Source organism: Doryrhamphus excisus, linkage group LG6 (assembly GCF_037039965.1).
Source record: "Doryrhamphus excisus strain RoL-2023G ecotype Guam linkage group LG6, RoL_Dexc_Guam_v1.1, whole genome shotgun sequence".
In the NCBI taxonomy this organism is placed as follows: domain Eukaryota; kingdom Metazoa; phylum Chordata; class Actinopteri; order Syngnathiformes; family Syngnathidae; genus Doryrhamphus; species Doryrhamphus excisus.
In genome coordinates, this window is record NC_136362.1 from 23,897,247 (window position 1) to 23,915,626 (window position 18,380).

The 18,380-nt window shown below is 41.2% G+C and overlaps 1 protein-coding gene across 2 annotated transcripts in view; it reads left to right on the plus strand.

Annotated features, from left to right (window-relative positions):
* LOC144898652 (centrosomal protein of 152 kDa-like) overlaps positions 1 to 18,380 on the plus strand; it is a 43,461-nt gene that overhangs the window by 12,703 nt on the left and 12,378 nt on the right. The window contains exons 7-21 of one of the 2 annotated variants that reach the window (XM_078791694.1): positions 452 to 592; positions 760 to 899; positions 4,809 to 5,009; positions 6,319 to 6,466; positions 6,562 to 6,653; positions 7,436 to 7,590; positions 9,414 to 9,618; positions 9,699 to 9,803; positions 11,924 to 12,054; positions 13,148 to 13,276; positions 13,350 to 13,464; positions 13,666 to 13,851; positions 13,933 to 14,193; positions 15,372 to 15,503; positions 15,886 to 15,915. In XM_078791694.1, coding sequence (XP_078647820.1) covers positions 452 to 592; positions 760 to 899; positions 4,809 to 5,009; positions 6,319 to 6,466; positions 6,562 to 6,653; positions 7,436 to 7,590; positions 9,414 to 9,618; positions 9,699 to 9,803; positions 11,924 to 12,054; positions 13,148 to 13,276; positions 13,350 to 13,464; positions 13,666 to 13,851; positions 13,933 to 14,193; positions 15,372 to 15,503; positions 15,886 to 15,915 — 2,171 coding nt within the window. The remainder of the gene's footprint in view (positions 1 to 451; positions 593 to 759; positions 900 to 4,808; positions 5,010 to 6,318; positions 6,467 to 6,561; positions 6,654 to 7,435; positions 7,591 to 9,413; positions 9,619 to 9,698; positions 9,804 to 11,923; positions 12,055 to 13,147; positions 13,277 to 13,349; positions 13,465 to 13,665; positions 13,852 to 13,932; positions 14,194 to 15,371; positions 15,504 to 15,885; positions 15,916 to 18,380) is intronic. The other variant, XM_078791695.1, reaches the window with a different exon arrangement.

Sequence of the window (18,380 nt, forward strand, 5' to 3'; positions counted from 1 at the left end):
AATTACCCTAAAAAAAAAACACTTATACTCCAGTGCGACTTAGGCATGTTTTTTTACTACCTAATTATGCATTTTTGGCCTTGTGCGACTTATAGTCCAGAAAATATGGTATTATCCTGTTAGCTGCACCAACTAGAAGTGTTTCTATGCACTCAGCAGTGTGACCAACCACAGCAGTGTGGGTGTGCCTGTAGGCGAACCGTGGGTGGAATACATTAAAACAGACCGTTTTGGCGGGAAGCACGAAATCCAAAGAAATACATCTGAATAGGTGCAGATTCTGGAAGAACTAGAACGCTTTCTGTGTTGGTTATTGTGTGTAGCTGCTCTGTAGGAGTCCACAACTCAATACAAAGGACCGAAAAATGACCATAAAGGTCGCCTTTAAAGGAGTCCATGACTGAAGTCTTTTTCTGAAGTTCTGACGTTTTTTTTGTTGTTGCAATTTTAGAAACTGCTGACAAGGAGCAACTTGCCCAACTGCAGATTTTAAACAAGGCTCAACATCGGCAAATTGAGGGCATGGAGCAGAAACTTGAGGACTCAAAGCGCCATGTGAGATCCCTTGAGCATCAGTTAGTTATTCTAAAAGGTATTTTTTCTTTTCAGTACTTGAATTTTGTACTGTATATTCATATTGTTCATATAGTGTGTAGCACTCTTGGGCTTGGCTTTAAATGGGAAGACAACACTTTGATGGATTCTGCAGATGTAATGGGCCACTACCCTATGCTGAAGTCCTAGCTCATTTCTGTTTAGATGAAAAGGGTGGCTTTGCAGTGAGCCTTCAGGAGTCAAATCGACTGCTGGGTGAGGCCAACGATCGAGAGTCTGAAATGCAAAGCAAACTGAAGCTGATGGAGCAGCAAATACAGACCTTGAATGAAAGAGACCAGGAGGTAAGATGTGCAGTAGAAGTTACAGTAAAGCAGTCTTTGCACTTTACACTTGCACACATTTGCACACGTCTCAAAAGCGTGAAGACTACTTTGGGCAGTGATTGGGTTCTGTTTATGCATAAATTACACACTTGGCATGCAATTTGTGACTGAAAATGCTGTGCATTGGACCAAAATCACCAACTTATTTTCGCCTAAATAAAACTAAAATCATGCTGTTTGCTAACAGCAGAAAGGACACGCACCAGCAAATACAAATAGACGGTGTAGACATTGAAAGGGTGAAGGAAAATACATTTCTGGGGATCACAATAGATGAAAATATGAGCTGGAAACCTCATATTACAAATATACAACATAAGGTGGACAGAAATATTTCAATATTGAACAAAGCTAAATTTGTTCTCAATCAGAAATCACTCCACACTCTTTATTGCTCAGGTCAGTAAGGATAATTCATAATGCCGCCTACGTGACAAAAAATAAAAAAATAAACTAATAAAATAAATTTTTTAAATTAAAAAAAACAACTAAACTATGTTAGGAAAGCAGGAAGTGACCAAATGTAACATTTAGTGATTGTAAAAGTACCAGATGGAGGGGTAGGATTTAATAAGCTTTGCTTCTTCCTACTCCTTTTGGACATGTGGAACTGTGAACTGATTATGGGATGCACTCAATTGGAATCTGATGCATGTTCAAATGAAATAAAACCATTACCAATGTGGAGTGTTGTTTACGTCTAGTGCGTGACAATTGTTCCTGTTGGCCATCATTGGGTCACGCTGAGCCATATCAGCATATCTAATTTAATTTTACTTTATTTAATGTTTGTCCGGTACCAAAGTACTCTGTGATATGAGCATCCAATGCCATAATGGGTACCATAGTAAGTGTCAATATAGTGATATATACAGTGAAGAAAATAAGTATTTGAACACCCTGCTATTTTGCTATTTCTCCCACTTAGAAATCATGGAGGGGTCTGAAATTTTCATCGTAGGTGCATGTCCACTGTGAGAGAGATAAACTAAAAAGAAAAATCCAGAAATCACAATGCATGATTTTTTAACAATTTATTTGTGTGATACAGCTGCTAATAAGTATTTGAACACCTGAGAAAATGAATGTTAATATTTGGTACAGTAGCCTTTGTTTGCTATTACAGAGGTCAAACGTTTCCTGTAGTTTTTCACCAGGTTTGCACACACTGCAGGAGGGATCTTGGCCCACTCCTCCACACAGATCTTCTCTAGATCAGTCAGGTTTCTGGGCTGTCGCTGAGAAACACGGAGTTTGAGCTCCCTCCAAAGATTTTCGATTGGGTTCAGGTCTGGAGACTGGCTGGGCCATGCTAGAACCTTGATATGCTTCTTACGGAGCCACTCCTTGGTTTTCCTGGCTGTGTGCTTCGGGTCGTTGTCGTGTTGGAAGACCTAGCCACGACCCATCTTCAATGCTCTGACAGAGGGAAGGAGGTTGTTCCCCAAAATCTCACAATACACGGCCCCAGTCATCCTCTCTTTAATGCAGTGCACTCGTCCTGTCCCATGTGCAGAAAAACACCCCCAAAGCATGATGCTACCACCCCCATGCTTCACAGTAGGGATGGTGTTCTTCGGATTGTACTCTTCATTCTTCTTCCTCCAAACACGCTTATTGGAATTACGACCAAAAAGTTGTATTTTGGTCTCATCTGACCATAAAACTTTCTCCCATGACTCCTCTGTATCATCCAAATGGTCATATGCAAACTTAAGACGGGCCTTGACATGTGCTGGTTTAAGCAGGGGAACCTTTCGTGCCATGCATGATTTCACATCATGACGTCTTAGTGTATTACCTACAGTAACCTTGGAAACGGTGGTCCCAGCTCTTTTCAGGTCATTGACCAAGTCCTGTCGTGTAGTTCTGGGCTGATTCCTCACCTTTCTTAGAATCATTGAGACCCCACGAGGTGATATCTTGCATGGGGCTCCACTCCGATTGAGATTGACCGTCATGTTTAGCTTCTTCCATTTTCTAATGATAGCTCCAACAGTGGACCTTTTTTCACCAAGCTGCTTGGTAATTGCTCCGTAGCCCTTTCCAGCCTTGTGGAGGTGTACAATTTTGTCTCTGGTGTCTTTGGACAGCTCTTTGGTCTTCGCCATGTTACAAGTTAAAGTCTTACTGATTGTATGGGGTGGACAGGTGTCTTTATGCAGCTAACGACCTCAAACAGGTGCATCTGATTCAGGATGATACATGGAGTGCAGGTGGACTTCTAATGGGCAGACTAACAGGTCTTTCAGGGTCAGAATTCTAGATGATACACAGGTGTTCAAATACTTATTTGCAGCTGTATCACACAAATAAATTGTTAAAAAATCATGCATTGTGATTTCTGGATTTTTCTTTTTAGTTTATCTCTCTCACAGTGGACATGCACCTACGATGAAAATTTCAGACCCCTCCATGATTTCTAAGTGGGAGAAATAGCAAAATAGCAGGGTGTTCAAATACTTATTTTCTTCACTGTATAGCACATCATGACTGGTTCAAGACTCTTCATCCTTGTATTTAGCAAACATCAACTGCTTGTATTGTTTCTTGAATTGGCTCATCGTTGTGCATTGTTTGATTTCCTTACTCAATCCATTCCATAGTTTGATTCCACATACTGAAATGCTATGGCTTTTTATAAATATAAATAAATCTAGAAAGAGTTGAATATAATGTTCAATCATTACAAGCATGCTGCAGTCACGGTCATCTCTGCAGCCGGGTTAGCACCGTTAGCGCTTCTGTCTTGCGTTCCCCATGATAACTGATGGTAAATACTGTATAGACCAGAGGTAGGGAACCTATGGCTCGGGAGCCAGGTAGGGCTCTTTTGATGACACTATCTGGCTCTCAAGCATTTCTTACCACAATAAAAATGTATTTTTGCTAACATTTTAAAGTAAACATCACAGAAATGACTGTTGTTAAAAAAGTTGTTAAAAATTAACAACTTTTTTATGCATTTTAATTCGTCCATCTATTTTCTACTGCAATACGGCCGACCATATCCATCTTTCCTGATATTTTCCAGGTCAAACACCAAAACTCGATTATTACTGGGTAATGCGGTAGTCTACCTCGGTCATTGAGATGTCAACATGTAAATATAAACTTTTCTCCTTTAGTCAAATAGTCACCCAGCTAAAGCTGCAGAACCAAGCCTTCTGGCAAAGATGGCCAAAAGAATGAAATATACTGAGTATGGTGCAAAATTATGCAGCAGCAGAAGTTGTATTAATGGCAACAAGTATTTGATTTATTATTAGACACTGCGCTGCTCACGAAAGTGTGCTGGCCACACCCCATTGGCGTGCGGTAGTGTGCCTGGTCTACACAATTGGAGCCCATTATATCTAAAACTGTTGGTCTTACATAAAAATGCACACATTTTATTGCATTCAATGTTTAAAAAAATGTATATGGCTCTCACAGATACACATTTTAAAATATCTGGCCTTCATGGCTCTCTTAGCCAAAAAGGTTCCCAACCCCTGGTATAGACCAATGTGGTCCGCAAGTCAAAAAAAAAATCATTGGATTCATTTTCGGTACAAAAAATGGCTTAAAATGGTATCAGAACTTTTTTTAATCAATAAAAGTGACCTATTTGGGTGATATTTTAAAAGTTTTTTTTTAAATGATGCTATTTGTCACACCTGCAAACTACTAGCCTTCCTTCCCCTCACCCCCTCAGCCAGTAGGGTCCGACACTCACACTGGACAAAATGGTGCACCACTGCGGGCTAAAACGTGTGTATACATAAGTATAAACAAGGCTTAAGTTTCTCTTAGCTGTGCTGCGTTGCAGTCATCATACAGCGTCCACAGACAGGACTTGGACATGATGTGATGATGTCATTCCAGAACACCAAGAAGCAGAGGGTGGCTGAGGCTGCTGTAGACAGCATGAAGCAGCAGATGTTGGAACTGTGTCGCTCTGACACTCTGTCCAAAACACGGGAGCAGCATGACCGAGACGTGGCGGCCATCAAGGAAAAGCACGAGGCTGCGGTCTTGGCCTTACAACACAAGCTTGATTCCATGTCTCAGGCTCTGAGTGAACAGGTTGGTCATGTTATTGAGTTATTAATGTCGCAGTCATGTATTTGGGAGATGAGGTGAGGAGTACTCTTCCCCAAATATCCTCTGGTTGAGCTCAGACGGTCTGAAAACCCTTAGAGTGGCTCCTGGTCTACTGGGGTGTGTTTTCCCACTCACAACAACAAAAACCGTTTGGTTCATCCTTTGCTCTGCTTTTTTTAGGACAGTTGTTTGTTGTAAAAGTTCTATTGTAAACATCCCAGGTGTCAAAGTCGTAAACATCCCAGGTGTCAAAGTCAATCACACACGGGACCAAAACTGACCTGGGTTGTGGGCTGAAGAGGATAAATAAAATGAACGTGCAACATGTAATAGAGTGTCAATGAATGATCAATATAATAGATATGGACAATTGGCATTATTAAATAAGCTCTGCTTCTTCCAACCCCTTTTTGGACATGTTGAATTGTGCAAATGTAACCACGGAATGTTCCGGGTGATATAGCAGTATTTAAAAAATATCAGTACACTTTAATGGGCACCTATTATGCTCGTTTGTGCCCCTTTGTATTGAGTTTTGGACTCCAATAGAGCAGCTACACACAATAACCCACACATAAAGCTTTCGAAATCTTCCAGAATCTGCACCTTTTCCAGCGACATTTCCTTGGATTTCCAAAACAAAATGCTTCAGGATACCAAAAAAGTACTCCTGGTCTTCCGGGCCAACACGCAAACAACTCATCCACCATCATACCATGTTTTCGTAATTTATTCATGCATTTGTGTGTATTGTTAGCTCAAGTACAATGGTACTGCATCTGTGCAGTTGATGAAGAATACATTCCCAATCATCATACCCTAAGATTGACTGGTGACCAATGTAGGGTGTACCTCATGTTTAACACCATCCATGTTTAACCTTCCTGTTATATCAAGATCCATGAAAACTTGTTTTTTTTCAGGATGAAATGTCTTCTGCTTGCCTTAATTAGTGTCATCAACATATAAAATGGAAATGGTTTGTCTCCCATATTTGCAACAACCCCCTGCATCTTACGTATATCACATAGTATCATATCATATCAACATAGTTAGGTTCAATTTCACTGAGCAGCCAAACTGACACGTAAAAGCGTGTCAGAATATTTCTATCTTTGCAACTGTAAGACCATTCCATATCCACACACAGAAACCCGGGTACAGGCGATATGACTTTGGGATTCGGGCGCTGATTGGCATCTAATTAAAAATGCACATCATTGCTGTTCCTGACAAGTGAACATAACAGGCTTAATTTGTACTTCTTCCTCTTTTCATGCTATACTTTCAGGTGGATATGGGTCATAGGTTACGTGAGCAGGTGAAGCATTTGGAGCGGCAAAGAGAAGAAGAGCAACTGGAGAGAGCACGAGTGGTCAATGCGCTCACTCGCCAACTGGAGGAGAGTCAGCAGCAGTGTGCCAAGCTGCTGCAGACGGGTCAGCCAAACATCCTATAACCGCACGCAGTAATATTCAATGTTGCAATATCTTCCCATTCATTTTTTCCGCTGTTGTGTTTGTGTATTGTCCAGGTTGTGTACAGGAAATGGGTCAAATCCAGATCAAATTACAGCAGGCTCATGCGGCCAAGGCTCTCAGTGAAGACATGAACAGAGTCCTGCAGGTTTGCTTTTTTGTTCCAAGATGGAATGCAGACCTGCCAACATGTACACATTTTCACTGCTCTCTGGGGGCCTTATTTATAAAAATATACGTTTATTCCATTGTAACCAGGGGGGTTGTGAGACACTGTTCATAGGATGAGACGATACACAAGATTGGGTCTATGAGAATGAGACAAGACGTCACTTGAAAAATTAATGACAAATATATTGCAATCAAGTAATATCATTTCTTGTACGTTACACTCTTCTGCACTCTGACTGTGAAAAATGGCATGGCTGCTATGAATGATAATAGCGTCATATGGAAGAGGCAAAGTGCAAGGCATTATTTGGAAGCGTATGTTGAGTGCTTTAGGTACACTTTGCTCCATGTTTGCTCCCCAATGCTGATACTATGCGGGAACGCCTAACGGTAAGATTGGATGGCTTTAAGTGCTAATGTGCATCATTGTGGTAGTGCCATGCTAAATGGCTAATGCTAGCATAATGCTGGACTTCAGCCACGGTCATCACATTGACAGCCTGTCAATAGCAGCTGGAAGTCCAATTTAGCCAAAATCATCAGAGATGTCAAAATGTGAAAAGCACTGATTAGTTGGGCCACTCGTATGGAATGGCTGATCCCAACAACCTGACATTTACAAAGGAACATCTTGAAACATCTTGCGGAGTACTCGTAGAATTCCTTCAAGGTTGGCAGGTCTGGGAATGCATGTCTACCACTGACAAATAAATAAGCACTTCAACATGTTTTAATCATGCTTTGTTTTTTATCTTGAAGGAGGATCTGGCCGAGTTAAAGGAGCAGATTAATCTGTATGAATCTGCATTAAAACTTGGGGTTATTGCATTTGATGTGACGGGTGACTGGGAGAACCAACTGTCTGAATCCTGTTTGGATTTAGGATTTAAGAAAACCAACCGGAAAAATGTCAGGTACTTGACAGGTACTTCCTCTTAACCCCGGGCTCACGCTGAATCCATCACGGGTCCATTTGAAACACTGCTGATTGAAATCCCTGTTGGAGGCTCACACTAGCGCCGTGCCGTGCAGCTCTGGCTTCGGCGGCCGTATGGCACAACGGAATCAATCTGTTTGAACCGCCGCCACAAATGATTCAGTGTGAGCCCAGGGAGAAGGAAACTTTCTTAGAATTTTGCCCCATCATCCACAATCCTTATATGTGAAACGCGAGTAGGGGTGTGTATTGGCAAGAATCTGGCCATACGATACGTATCACGATACTAGGCTCATGATACCATATATCACCATACTGTTAACAAGGCCATATTTTTTTGTGTTTCTTGTAGTTAAAACTGAATGACACCAGCAATATGCACTTACTAAACATATTTTTATTCCATTAGAATAGTATGTTATGCTGTATCACTAACTTTCACAAGTGTAGCATTTGGATGAATAAAACTTCCAGCTTTAAATTGACTAAAAAACTAATAAATGAAATGATGTCTCGAGATCCTGCTCAAATGTTCACATTCTATTAGCTGTGAAAAAATGCAGAGTATCGAGTCCCTGACTTATCCACCATCAGAACAGTATTTGTGTGGAACAAAGTAACTAACATCAGTAAAAATCCTTTTAGGATGCTTGAAATAAGCATTATTTAACTAAATAGTCATATCAATTTGAAAAACAAAATACCTGCAATATCACAGTACTACTTTTGTAGTATACAAAAGACCTTGGCATTGCTTGCTAGCGGCAGGTCCTCATGGTGTCTCGCTAAGGGGACTCGCAGATTTGTCGTGTTTATCGAATACTTTATTCAGGCACGACACATTTTCCAAACGGCATGGCTTTTGTCCATTTGTGCACACCCTACTTTGTGTGGAAATCCAACATGTGTCCACACTTCAGCCTTGTACGCCGCAGGGGCTGCTGTTATGTGCTGGCATTCTGCCATGTTGAACTGGACCTTTCACTCGTCAATCTCCTTCAACGACCTTGCCTGATTGGCTACGGAAGTGCTGCCACCTAACCATCCCAGGTTTACATTCAAATCACAAATCAACCTTTGAATAAATACCATATACAGTCTATGATAAATGCCTAAAAATATCCATATCATACTTTTTAATATCGATGCAGTATCGTGGAACAAAGTATTGCGATATATCGCCAAAACGATATATTCTTACACCCCATGTGGGCTAATACTACTCCTACTCCTTGTTTTGTCGTGTTTTGTACACGCCTCATGACGCCAGGCATCCATCTTAGCTTCTACAATGACAATATAGCTTGCTTTATATACTGGTCTGTCTGTAAATACAACTTTGTAATGGTAATGGTAATGGTTTTATTTAATTTGAACATGCATCAGATTCCAATTGAGTGCATCCCATAATCAGTTCCCAGTTCCACATGTCCAAAATGAGTAGGAAGAAGCAAAGCTTATTAAATCCTACCCCTCCATCTGGTACTTTTACAATCACTAACTGTTACATTTGTTCACTTCCTGCTTTCCTAATATAGTTTAAAAAATTTAATATGTTAATTTTATTTAATTTTTATTTTTTTTTTATTCAATTTAATTTTTGTCACATACTGAACTATATCAGCAAGTTGAAGTATTTCTCATTTTACAAATAAGGAGTAAGCCATTTTTTTGCCATTTTTTTCGACGTGTTGTCATGTTTCACATAAGGCTTGTGGATTCCAAAATAAGTGCACTTTTCCTTTCAAGTCTCTCTTTAAAATGAATATCCTCTCCAATTGTCTTCTTCTGCATGACCAGCACGGCCATTGCCAACATCCAGACAGACTCCAAGCCGCCCAGGGATGAAGCTCTGCAACTGCTGCGAGTGGAGATGCAGCGCTGCTTAAGGATGTTGAAGGTGAAACGTGCGAAAATCACTCAACTGCAGGACGAATTGCAGCAGCGTCAGGTCCGAGAGAACGAGCTGCAGACCCAATTAGATGACGCCAAGCTCAGCTCATCGGTGAGGCCTGTGACTAGAACCTTCAATGTGGTCCTGAGATGAAGTCGTTCCAGTTTTAATTCAAGCATTGATGTCCACAGGTTAGAGAGTGCAGCCAGATCAAACCTCTAAACTTGACTGGAGGGGAACAGAATGACTTAGTTCAACTCCAGGAAGACAAACGACGCTTGCTGGACCAAGTGGAGGTTGGTTATCCACCATTTTAAATGGCTCCTCTTGTGTTTTACAAAGGGGAATTGTCAGGGGCGCCCAAACTTTTTCATACCACCATACTTAGCTGACAGGAAGCAATATGTAAAGCTAGGAGAACACACATCTGCAAGTTTAAATATTACTTGTGGAGTACCCCAGGGGTCAACCTTGGGGGTACTACCAATTAATGACCTCTGGGGTACTACTGGGACCAGAACTGTTCAACTCCATCAATGACATCTGCAAAGTTAAAAAAGACTTAAAGCTGGTATTGTTTTGTTCTGGAGGGAGCACAGAATACATCTTTAAATAGGTCAGAGATGAAATGCTCATATTAAAATGATGCTTTGATAATAATAGATTGTCCTGGATAGACACCTACCAGCACATACAAATAGACGGGGTAGACACTCACAGAGTGAGGGAAAATACTAAATATTAATACTAATATTACAAATATACAACATAAGATGGCCAGAAATATTTCAATATTGAACAAAGCTAAATTTGTTCTCAATCAGAAATCACTCCACACTCTTTATTGCTCTCTGGTTCTACCATATCTTACTTATTGTGTGGAAATATGAGATAATAACTATAAAAGCAATCTTCACTGGCTAAATGTACTGAAAAATAAAAAATAGAGTCGAATAAAAACAGAGTAAAAGATGCATTAAAATACAATATCCATACATTCATTCAGAGCTAAAACAAGGCTAGGGGCGGGGCGGGGCGGGCGGGGCACAGCAGTCAGGTATAAAAGGTTAGACATTAAAAACAGATTTAAAGACGTGGGTTTTTAGTTGTTTTTTGAAGGTGGGAAGGTCAGGGCAAGCACGGAGCGAATGGGGCAAAGAGTTCCAGAGGGTGGGGGCTAGAGGTCTACACGGAGCGGCTGGCCCCACGGCTGGCAGGACTCCTCGGCTAACGGGGCGGGGCGGGCTGAAGAAATCTCAAGAACATGGCACGGCTGTGAAAAAAAAAATATATATATATTGATAGCCTCATTTGTTTCTTGAAAGGTCACCTATATTGTCCACAATCCTTCCTTGTATCATCTTTTTCACACAAATTATTCTATCTTGAGCTGAAAAGAGGTCATTTAATTTTTGCGCTTGTTCGCTCAAATCTCACCTCGACTGTGGATGGCTGTAGCTGTCGTGCCACGGCTGTGGGGCGGGGCGGCCAAGGAAAAGCACAGCCGTGTAGACCTCTAGTGGGGGCAGCGATGGAGAAGGCTCTGTCTCCCCAGGTTGGGAGCTTGGTCTTACAGGGGAGTGCCAGGAGGTTGGAGTCTGAGGAGCGAAGGGGACGTGGGGGATTGTGTGGATGGAGGAGGTCTGTGAGATATGGGGGGGTCAGATCATGGAGGGCTTTGTAGGTGATGAGAAGAACTTTGAAGTGAATGCGTTGGGGGACGGGAAGCCAGTGGAGGTTTTGAAGGACAGGGGTAATGTGTTCTCGGGAGCGGGTGGAGGTGAGGTTGTGAATATATTGTAGTTTGTTGAGGGTTTTGGAAGGTGTACCGTAGAGAATACTGTTGCAGTAGTCCATTTTGGATGTGATAAACATGTGGATCAGGGATTCAGCGGCAGAGAATGGAAGTGGTGGACGGAGTCGGGCTATGTTCTTAAGATGGAAGAATGCAGTCCGGGTTAACTGTTTGATGTGGGGTTCAAATGAAAGGGTGGGGTCCAGGAGGATGCCGAGGTTGGAATGAGGGTGGCGCTGTCGAGTTTGAGATAGAAGTTATGGGTGGATGCTGTGATGATGATAATATCTGTTTTGTCACTGTTAAGTTTGAGGAAATTGGGTTCCATCTAGGTTTTGATGTCAGTTAAACAGTTGTTATTATTTAGATAATCAAGTGCTTTATTTCTGAACTGGACATTGTGTATATATACTATATGTATATACATACTATATGTATATATAACACAACAAAAAGGTAAGCCAATGACACCACCAGGCACGCAATAATAAATGAACAAACTAGTCAGTGAGAAAAATACATGATCACAAAGCACTTTGATTGCCTTGGAGGTGGAAAAGCACAGTTGGACTCTTTGCCATGATTTCTGATTTAAACTTTATTGTTTTGTCCCAAATCTAGGTGATGGAGAAGAAAATGATGGAGCTAAAGCAGAGTGAGGAGAAAGTCCGCTCTGCCAACTTGGAACTCTGCACTAAAATGAGGGAGATGATCCAGGAGTTGGACCAAGAGAAGCAGGAGGCTGCTGAGCGGTACAATACACCTTTCTAGTAACCACTGTGGGGGGGGGGGGGGGGTAACATCCGTGCATCCATTTTGGCCGAGTTGCAGACAGCTAGCCAAAAATGACCCAAATACGTGTATAATAAAAACAAACAAAAGTCTAATTTAAATAATTAAAACAAATAAGTACATAGATTATATGAAGTACAATCAATTTTTTTAGAGGTAAAATGAAGCGATATTTGGTATTTCATACATGAATGTATCTTCTTCTATGCTTTATGTACATTGTGCACATTGCAATTTTGAAATGTAAGTTTGCACTATTTGGCTATAAGGCAATATAGGCCAATGCTAAGGGCGTGGCCATGGCCTCCAAAGAAGAAAATATCACATTCAATATCATTCTATGTACTTAAAACATGACAAGATTGGGCTCAAAGCCTGTGACAATAATAAGTAAGTTAATAAAGCACACAACAAATGAGCTAAATAAATTGGCCAACCTTAATATGTATGTGCATGCGTGTGTGCGTTTTCGTCATCTCATCTCCCGCCGCCAAACAGGCAGCTAGTGACTGTAACATCGTACAAATGATATTAATATATTTCCATGTATTTTTTTCCCATTGTACTTTTCCTATTCTCTAAGTCATCTCGTTCTCATAGGCCCCATCTCTGGTATAAATTTTAAATAAATAGTATAGTATAATAAATAAATAGTTTCATAAAAGTTGACAGACGATTTTTAAAAAAACAAATACATTTGCTTTTTTTTTTTTTACTTAAACGAAATGATTGTTGAAATTCATGTAATGAATGACTATTTGAAATGGTACAACGCTATTACCGTTACTGACAGTGAAATGCGGAGCGTTTGTATGCAATGATATTGATATTAACAGTATGCATGTATTGTTTACTAGTACTGCTACTACCACCGCCACACAGGAAGCTAAACAGCTAGTTAAGAAAAGTTGCGGTCTCTCAAAAGCACACGTAACTACAAAGCTGAATCCTAATTGTTGTTTTTAATTTTTTATTTAGCTTTTTGGGGAAACTAACTATAAGTCATTGCTTTAAAAAAATAATTGTAGTAACGCTGTCTGTTTCTTGATTGAGATCTGAGCGGATTTATCAGCAGCATCGAGAGGACCTGGTGAAGCGAGTTCGGACGGAGCTCGTGCTGGAACAAAAGACTCAGGTTGAACAGCTGACGGCACAACATGAGCAGCACATCCAGCACCTAAAGTAGGCGCATGTTGTCTTTATTGTAGAGTTTGACCATTGTGGAACCTGAAACTCAGCTTTACTTCTTATCCAGCACTCGGCTGTCTGAGACCAATGACAAGATGTTGGCTGTGCAGGAGTGTTACATCTCTGTGTGCAAGGAGAAGGACAAGCTGGAGGAAAGTGTCAGAAACCGAGAGCAACAAGAGGTACAATAATCACTGGCTATAGCTGCAAAATGAATCGGATGCAATACCTGTATACTAATTGCTATATTTAATATAAATATACATGCCAGTGTACTGTCTCAATTACCGAGACAGATATTTTGTCAAAAACGGAATCCTACAAATGACTACTGTCTTCCATCAATGACTTAGTTGTAAGATTTGACTTGTTTCATCGTTTAGCATAACCAAAGGGAAGCGAGCCGTACAAATGTGGAGAAAGTGAGAGCTGAGCTTGAAGCTCAACACCAGGAATCTATCTACCAGCTGAAGTCCCTGTGGTCCAAAGAGAAGGAGGCTGAGATCCAGCGAGTGGTGATCTCCCACGTAGCCTCGGCCAAGGCTGCTTGGGAAGAAGATCGCCAGCGGGTGTTGTCTCCACAAATGATTATTGTCTGCTTTTAAAGTGATAACAGTAAATACATACCAGCATCTTCTGATCCCGTGTAGATGGAGAGGAAGTGGACTCTGAAGCTTGAGGAGGCTCGATGTGAAAAGCGCCCTGTGACATCTGACGGGACCTGTCAGACGGATGGGTTTGAAGCAGACCACTTGATGATCACCGATGAAGAGTTGAACTCCAAGCTCAGTGCCCAAAGATTGCAGTTGCAGTTGGAAGCTGACAAAGTCAAACACCAAGCTGTGGATGACGCCAGGAAACAAGTCCAGAGGGACATGCAGGACAAACATCTGGAGGATCTGACCAGTAAGGTAATGGTCATGGTTTCATTTCATTTCCAACATGCATATTGGTTACACTGGAATACATCACGTTACACTTCAGTTCCACATGTCCAAAAAGGAGTAGGGAGAAGCAAAGCTCATTTTGTTTACCCCCTTTTCCGTTTCACATGAATTGCTAATACCGTCATTTCCGGGGTAAAAGTCATGTTCTAATCACCTGACATTGCCTATACTTCAGAACAAGGGATCGACCGATGTGGGGTTTTTTTGAGCTGATGCCGATACCGATTTAGCCGATGGCCAATTTTGCTTCGGAAGATACTGTTTTTGCTCCCTGGATTTACATGAAAAAAATGACAATAGCCACGTTTACATGAGGAGATATTCCTCTTTCCGAATGGAATCTTTCCAAATGACGGACCAGAAAACAGTTTATACATGGAAAGGAATATTCCAATCTCCTGTCTACATGCACCGCTATAATCAAATGGAATAGTCAATGGGGCATGTGCAGTAAAACGTAAACATCATCACGTGATTCATCGAAGATGGCGGACGAGAGTGTGATTACCACCGTTGTTGGGACAGTTGCTACACTTTTTTTTTTAAAGCATGCTTGAAATAAGCATTATTTAACTAAAAAGTCATATCAATTTGAAAAACAAAATACCTGCAATATCACAGTACTACTTTTGTAGTATACAAAAGGACCTTGGCATTGCTTGCTAGCGGCAGGTCCTCATGGTGTCTCGCTAAGTGGACTCGCAAATTTGTGGTGTTCCCAAATACTTTATTCGGGCACGACACATTTTCCAAACGGCATGGCTTTTGTCCATTTGTGCACACCCTACTTTGTGTGGAAATCCAACATGTGTCCACACTTCAGCCTTGTACGCCGCAGGGGCCGCTGTTATGTGCTGGCATTCTGCCATGTTGAACTGGACCTTTCACTCGTCAATCTCCTTCAACGTCCTTGCCTGATTGGCTATGGAAGTGCTGCCACCTAACCATCCCAGGTTTACATTCAAATCACAAATCAACCTTTGACTGTATACACTATACAGTCTATGATAAATATCCATATCATACTTTTTAATATCGATGCAGTGTCGTGGAACAAAGTATGGCAATATATCGCCGAAACGATATTTTCTTCCACCCCTCATGAACAAGGAGGTAAATGTTAATATGTGAATTTGTCACAGGTTGAAGGTGCTGTGGCCAGGGCTTATAACCACTGGATTGAGGATTTGACCTCATTACCGGAATACCAAGCCTCACTTCAAAGAGAGAAGAAGAAATGGGAAGAGCAGCAGAAATGGCACATCGATCAGCAGGTACAGCAAGTTTTTCATCTCAAACAAACAAACAAGCAAGCATGTATGTTTTATCCGTGCATGTATGACCAACTGCATTTTAGGCAACTATAAGCTAGCTTTTCTAGACGGGGAAAAGCTTTGTAATGGGTCATTTTAAAAGGCCAAAATACTGTTGTCCATCAGTTGGGGTGCATGGATCATTGTGGTTCGTTCAGTAAAAAGAGCCGTTCATTTCGGTCAATAGGTCGGTAGACATAGACCCGGTCAGCCGTGTCGAGTCAGTCCGTTCACTCGTGTTCACGTTGGTTCCGACTCAACAGCACAACAGCACGTGATGATGTACCTTGAAATCTGAAGTACTATTATTGTTTTTTTCATTATATTTTATTATTATTGACAGCCCTCCGGACCCGAGCGTCTCAGCTCCCAGGTACGGTGTTACGAACCCCCACCCCCCTTCCGATGCTGTGACCACTGCACCCCCCCCCTCCCCCACCCATCCAATGCTGCACTCCTTGTAATCCAAAATTATGGTAGGAATAACAAAAAAAAGGTTTTACTGTTTTTTACTATCTTGAGATGTGTTAAAAACAATAATAAAAAGAACAAAATGTCAACAGACAGTGCAAATGCGGATTACACATACAAAAAATATTAAAATAAACAATATAAATGTAAAAAGAATGAACGGCCGACGAGCCTCAGTCAATCTCACAGGCTATCTGCAGTCAGCTAACCCCACCCACCCACAGAGTGAGGCGCGACAGTGGCTATTTCATTTTTTTTACTGGGGTACTGCAAATCCATACTGGGGCACGTGCCCCAGTGAACTCTGTCTGGCGACGCTGCTGGCACGAGCTATGCCACCAGCTATGCCACCAGCCATGCCACAAATGTACAAGGAAATGGCTGCAAGTCTGATGCAGTTTACATGTTGGCATTCCCGGCACAATAACAATAAGGACTACAAATGTTGACCTCCAAACACTACTGTTTAGTATTTCTGAATGATGTTCTGATGTGCTGATGTTAAAATGTCCTCTTAAAACAGGTTCTTTTGTTATTGGCCGAGGATTTGAGCATAGCTAAAGGCAGTGTTGCCAACTTTTAAGTAAGAAAAGTAGCTATTGGCTGTCCGAGTAGCCGGCAAAGGTCGGCATAGTCAAATTTTCATATCATTTGCATACGTTATTTCAAAAGTTGTAGTGAAAAAAGTGAGTAAAAATTACCCTTTGAATGATTACTGGTTTGTTCATTTAAAATTGGCCAAAAAATATATACTACCGTTCAAAAGTTTGGGGTCACTTAGAAATTTCCTTATTTTTTTAAGAAAAGCACTGTTTTTTTCAACGAAGATAACTTTAAACTAATCAGAAATACACTCTATACATTGTTAATGTGGTAAATGACTATTCTAGCTGCAAATGTCTGGTTTTTAGTGTAATATCTACATAGGTGTATAGAGGCCTATTTCCAGCAACTATCACTCCAGTGTTCTAATGGTACAATGTGTTTGCTCATTGCGTCAAAAGGCTAATGGATGATTAGAAAACCCTTGTGCAATCATGTTGGCACAGCTGAAAACAGTTTAGCTGGTTAGAGACTCTATGAAACTGACCTTCCTTTGAGCAGGTTGAGTATCTGGAGCATCACGTTTGTGGGGTCGATTAAACGCTCAAAATGACCAGAAAAAGAGAACTTTCATGTGAAACTCGACAGTCTATTCTTGTTCTTAGAAATGAAGGCTATTCCATGCAAGAAATTGCCAAGAAACTGAAGATTTCCAACAACGGTGTGTACTACTCCCTTCAGAGAACAGCACAAACAGGCTCTAACCAGAGTAGAAAGAGAAGTGGGAGGCCCCGCTGCACATCTAAGCAAGAAGATAAGTACATTAGAGTCTCTAGTTTGAGAAATAGACGCCTCACAGGTCCTCAACTGGCAGCTTCATTAAATAGTACCCGCAAAACGCCAGTGTCAACATCTACAGTGAAGAGGCGACTCCGGGATGCTGGCCTTCAGGGCAGAGTGGCAAAGAAAAAACCATATCTGAGACTGGCCAATAAAAGAAAAAGATTAATATGGGCAAAAGAACACAGACATTGGACAGAGGAAGATTGGAAAAAAGTGTTATGGACGGACGAATCAAAGTTTGAGGTGTTTGGATCACACAGAAGAACATTTGTGAGACGCAGAACAACTGAAAAGATGCTGGAAGAGTGCCTGACACCATCTGTCAAGCGAGGTGGGGGTAACGTGATGGTCTGGGGTTGCTTTGGTGCTGGTAAGGTGGGAGATTTGTTCAAGGTAAAAGGGATTTTGAATAAGGAAGGCTATCACTCCATTTTGCAACGCCATGCCATACCCTGTGGACAGCGCTTGATTGGAGCCAATTTCATCCTACAACAGGACAATGACCCAAAGCACACCTCCAAATTGTGCAAGAACTATTTAGAGAAGAAGCAGGCAGCTGGTATTCTATCTGTAATGGAGTGGCCAGCGCAGTCACCAGTTCTAAAACCCATTGAGCTGTTGTGGGAGCAGCTTGACCGTATGGTACGCAAGAAGTGCCCATCCAGCCAATCCAACTTGTGGGAGGTGCTTCTAGAAGTGTGGGGTGAAATTTCTCCAGATTACCTCAACAAATTAACAGCTAGAATGCCAAAGGTCTGCAATGCTGTCATTGCTGCAAATGGAGGATTCTTTGACGAAAGCAAAGTTTGAAGGAAAAAATTATTATTTCAAATACAAATCATTATTTCTAACCTTATCAATGTCTTGACTATATTTTCTATTCATTTTAAAACTCATGTGGTAAATAAAAGTGTGACTTTTCATGGAAAACACAAAATTGTCTGGGTGACCCCAAACTTTTGAACGGTAGTATATAAATAT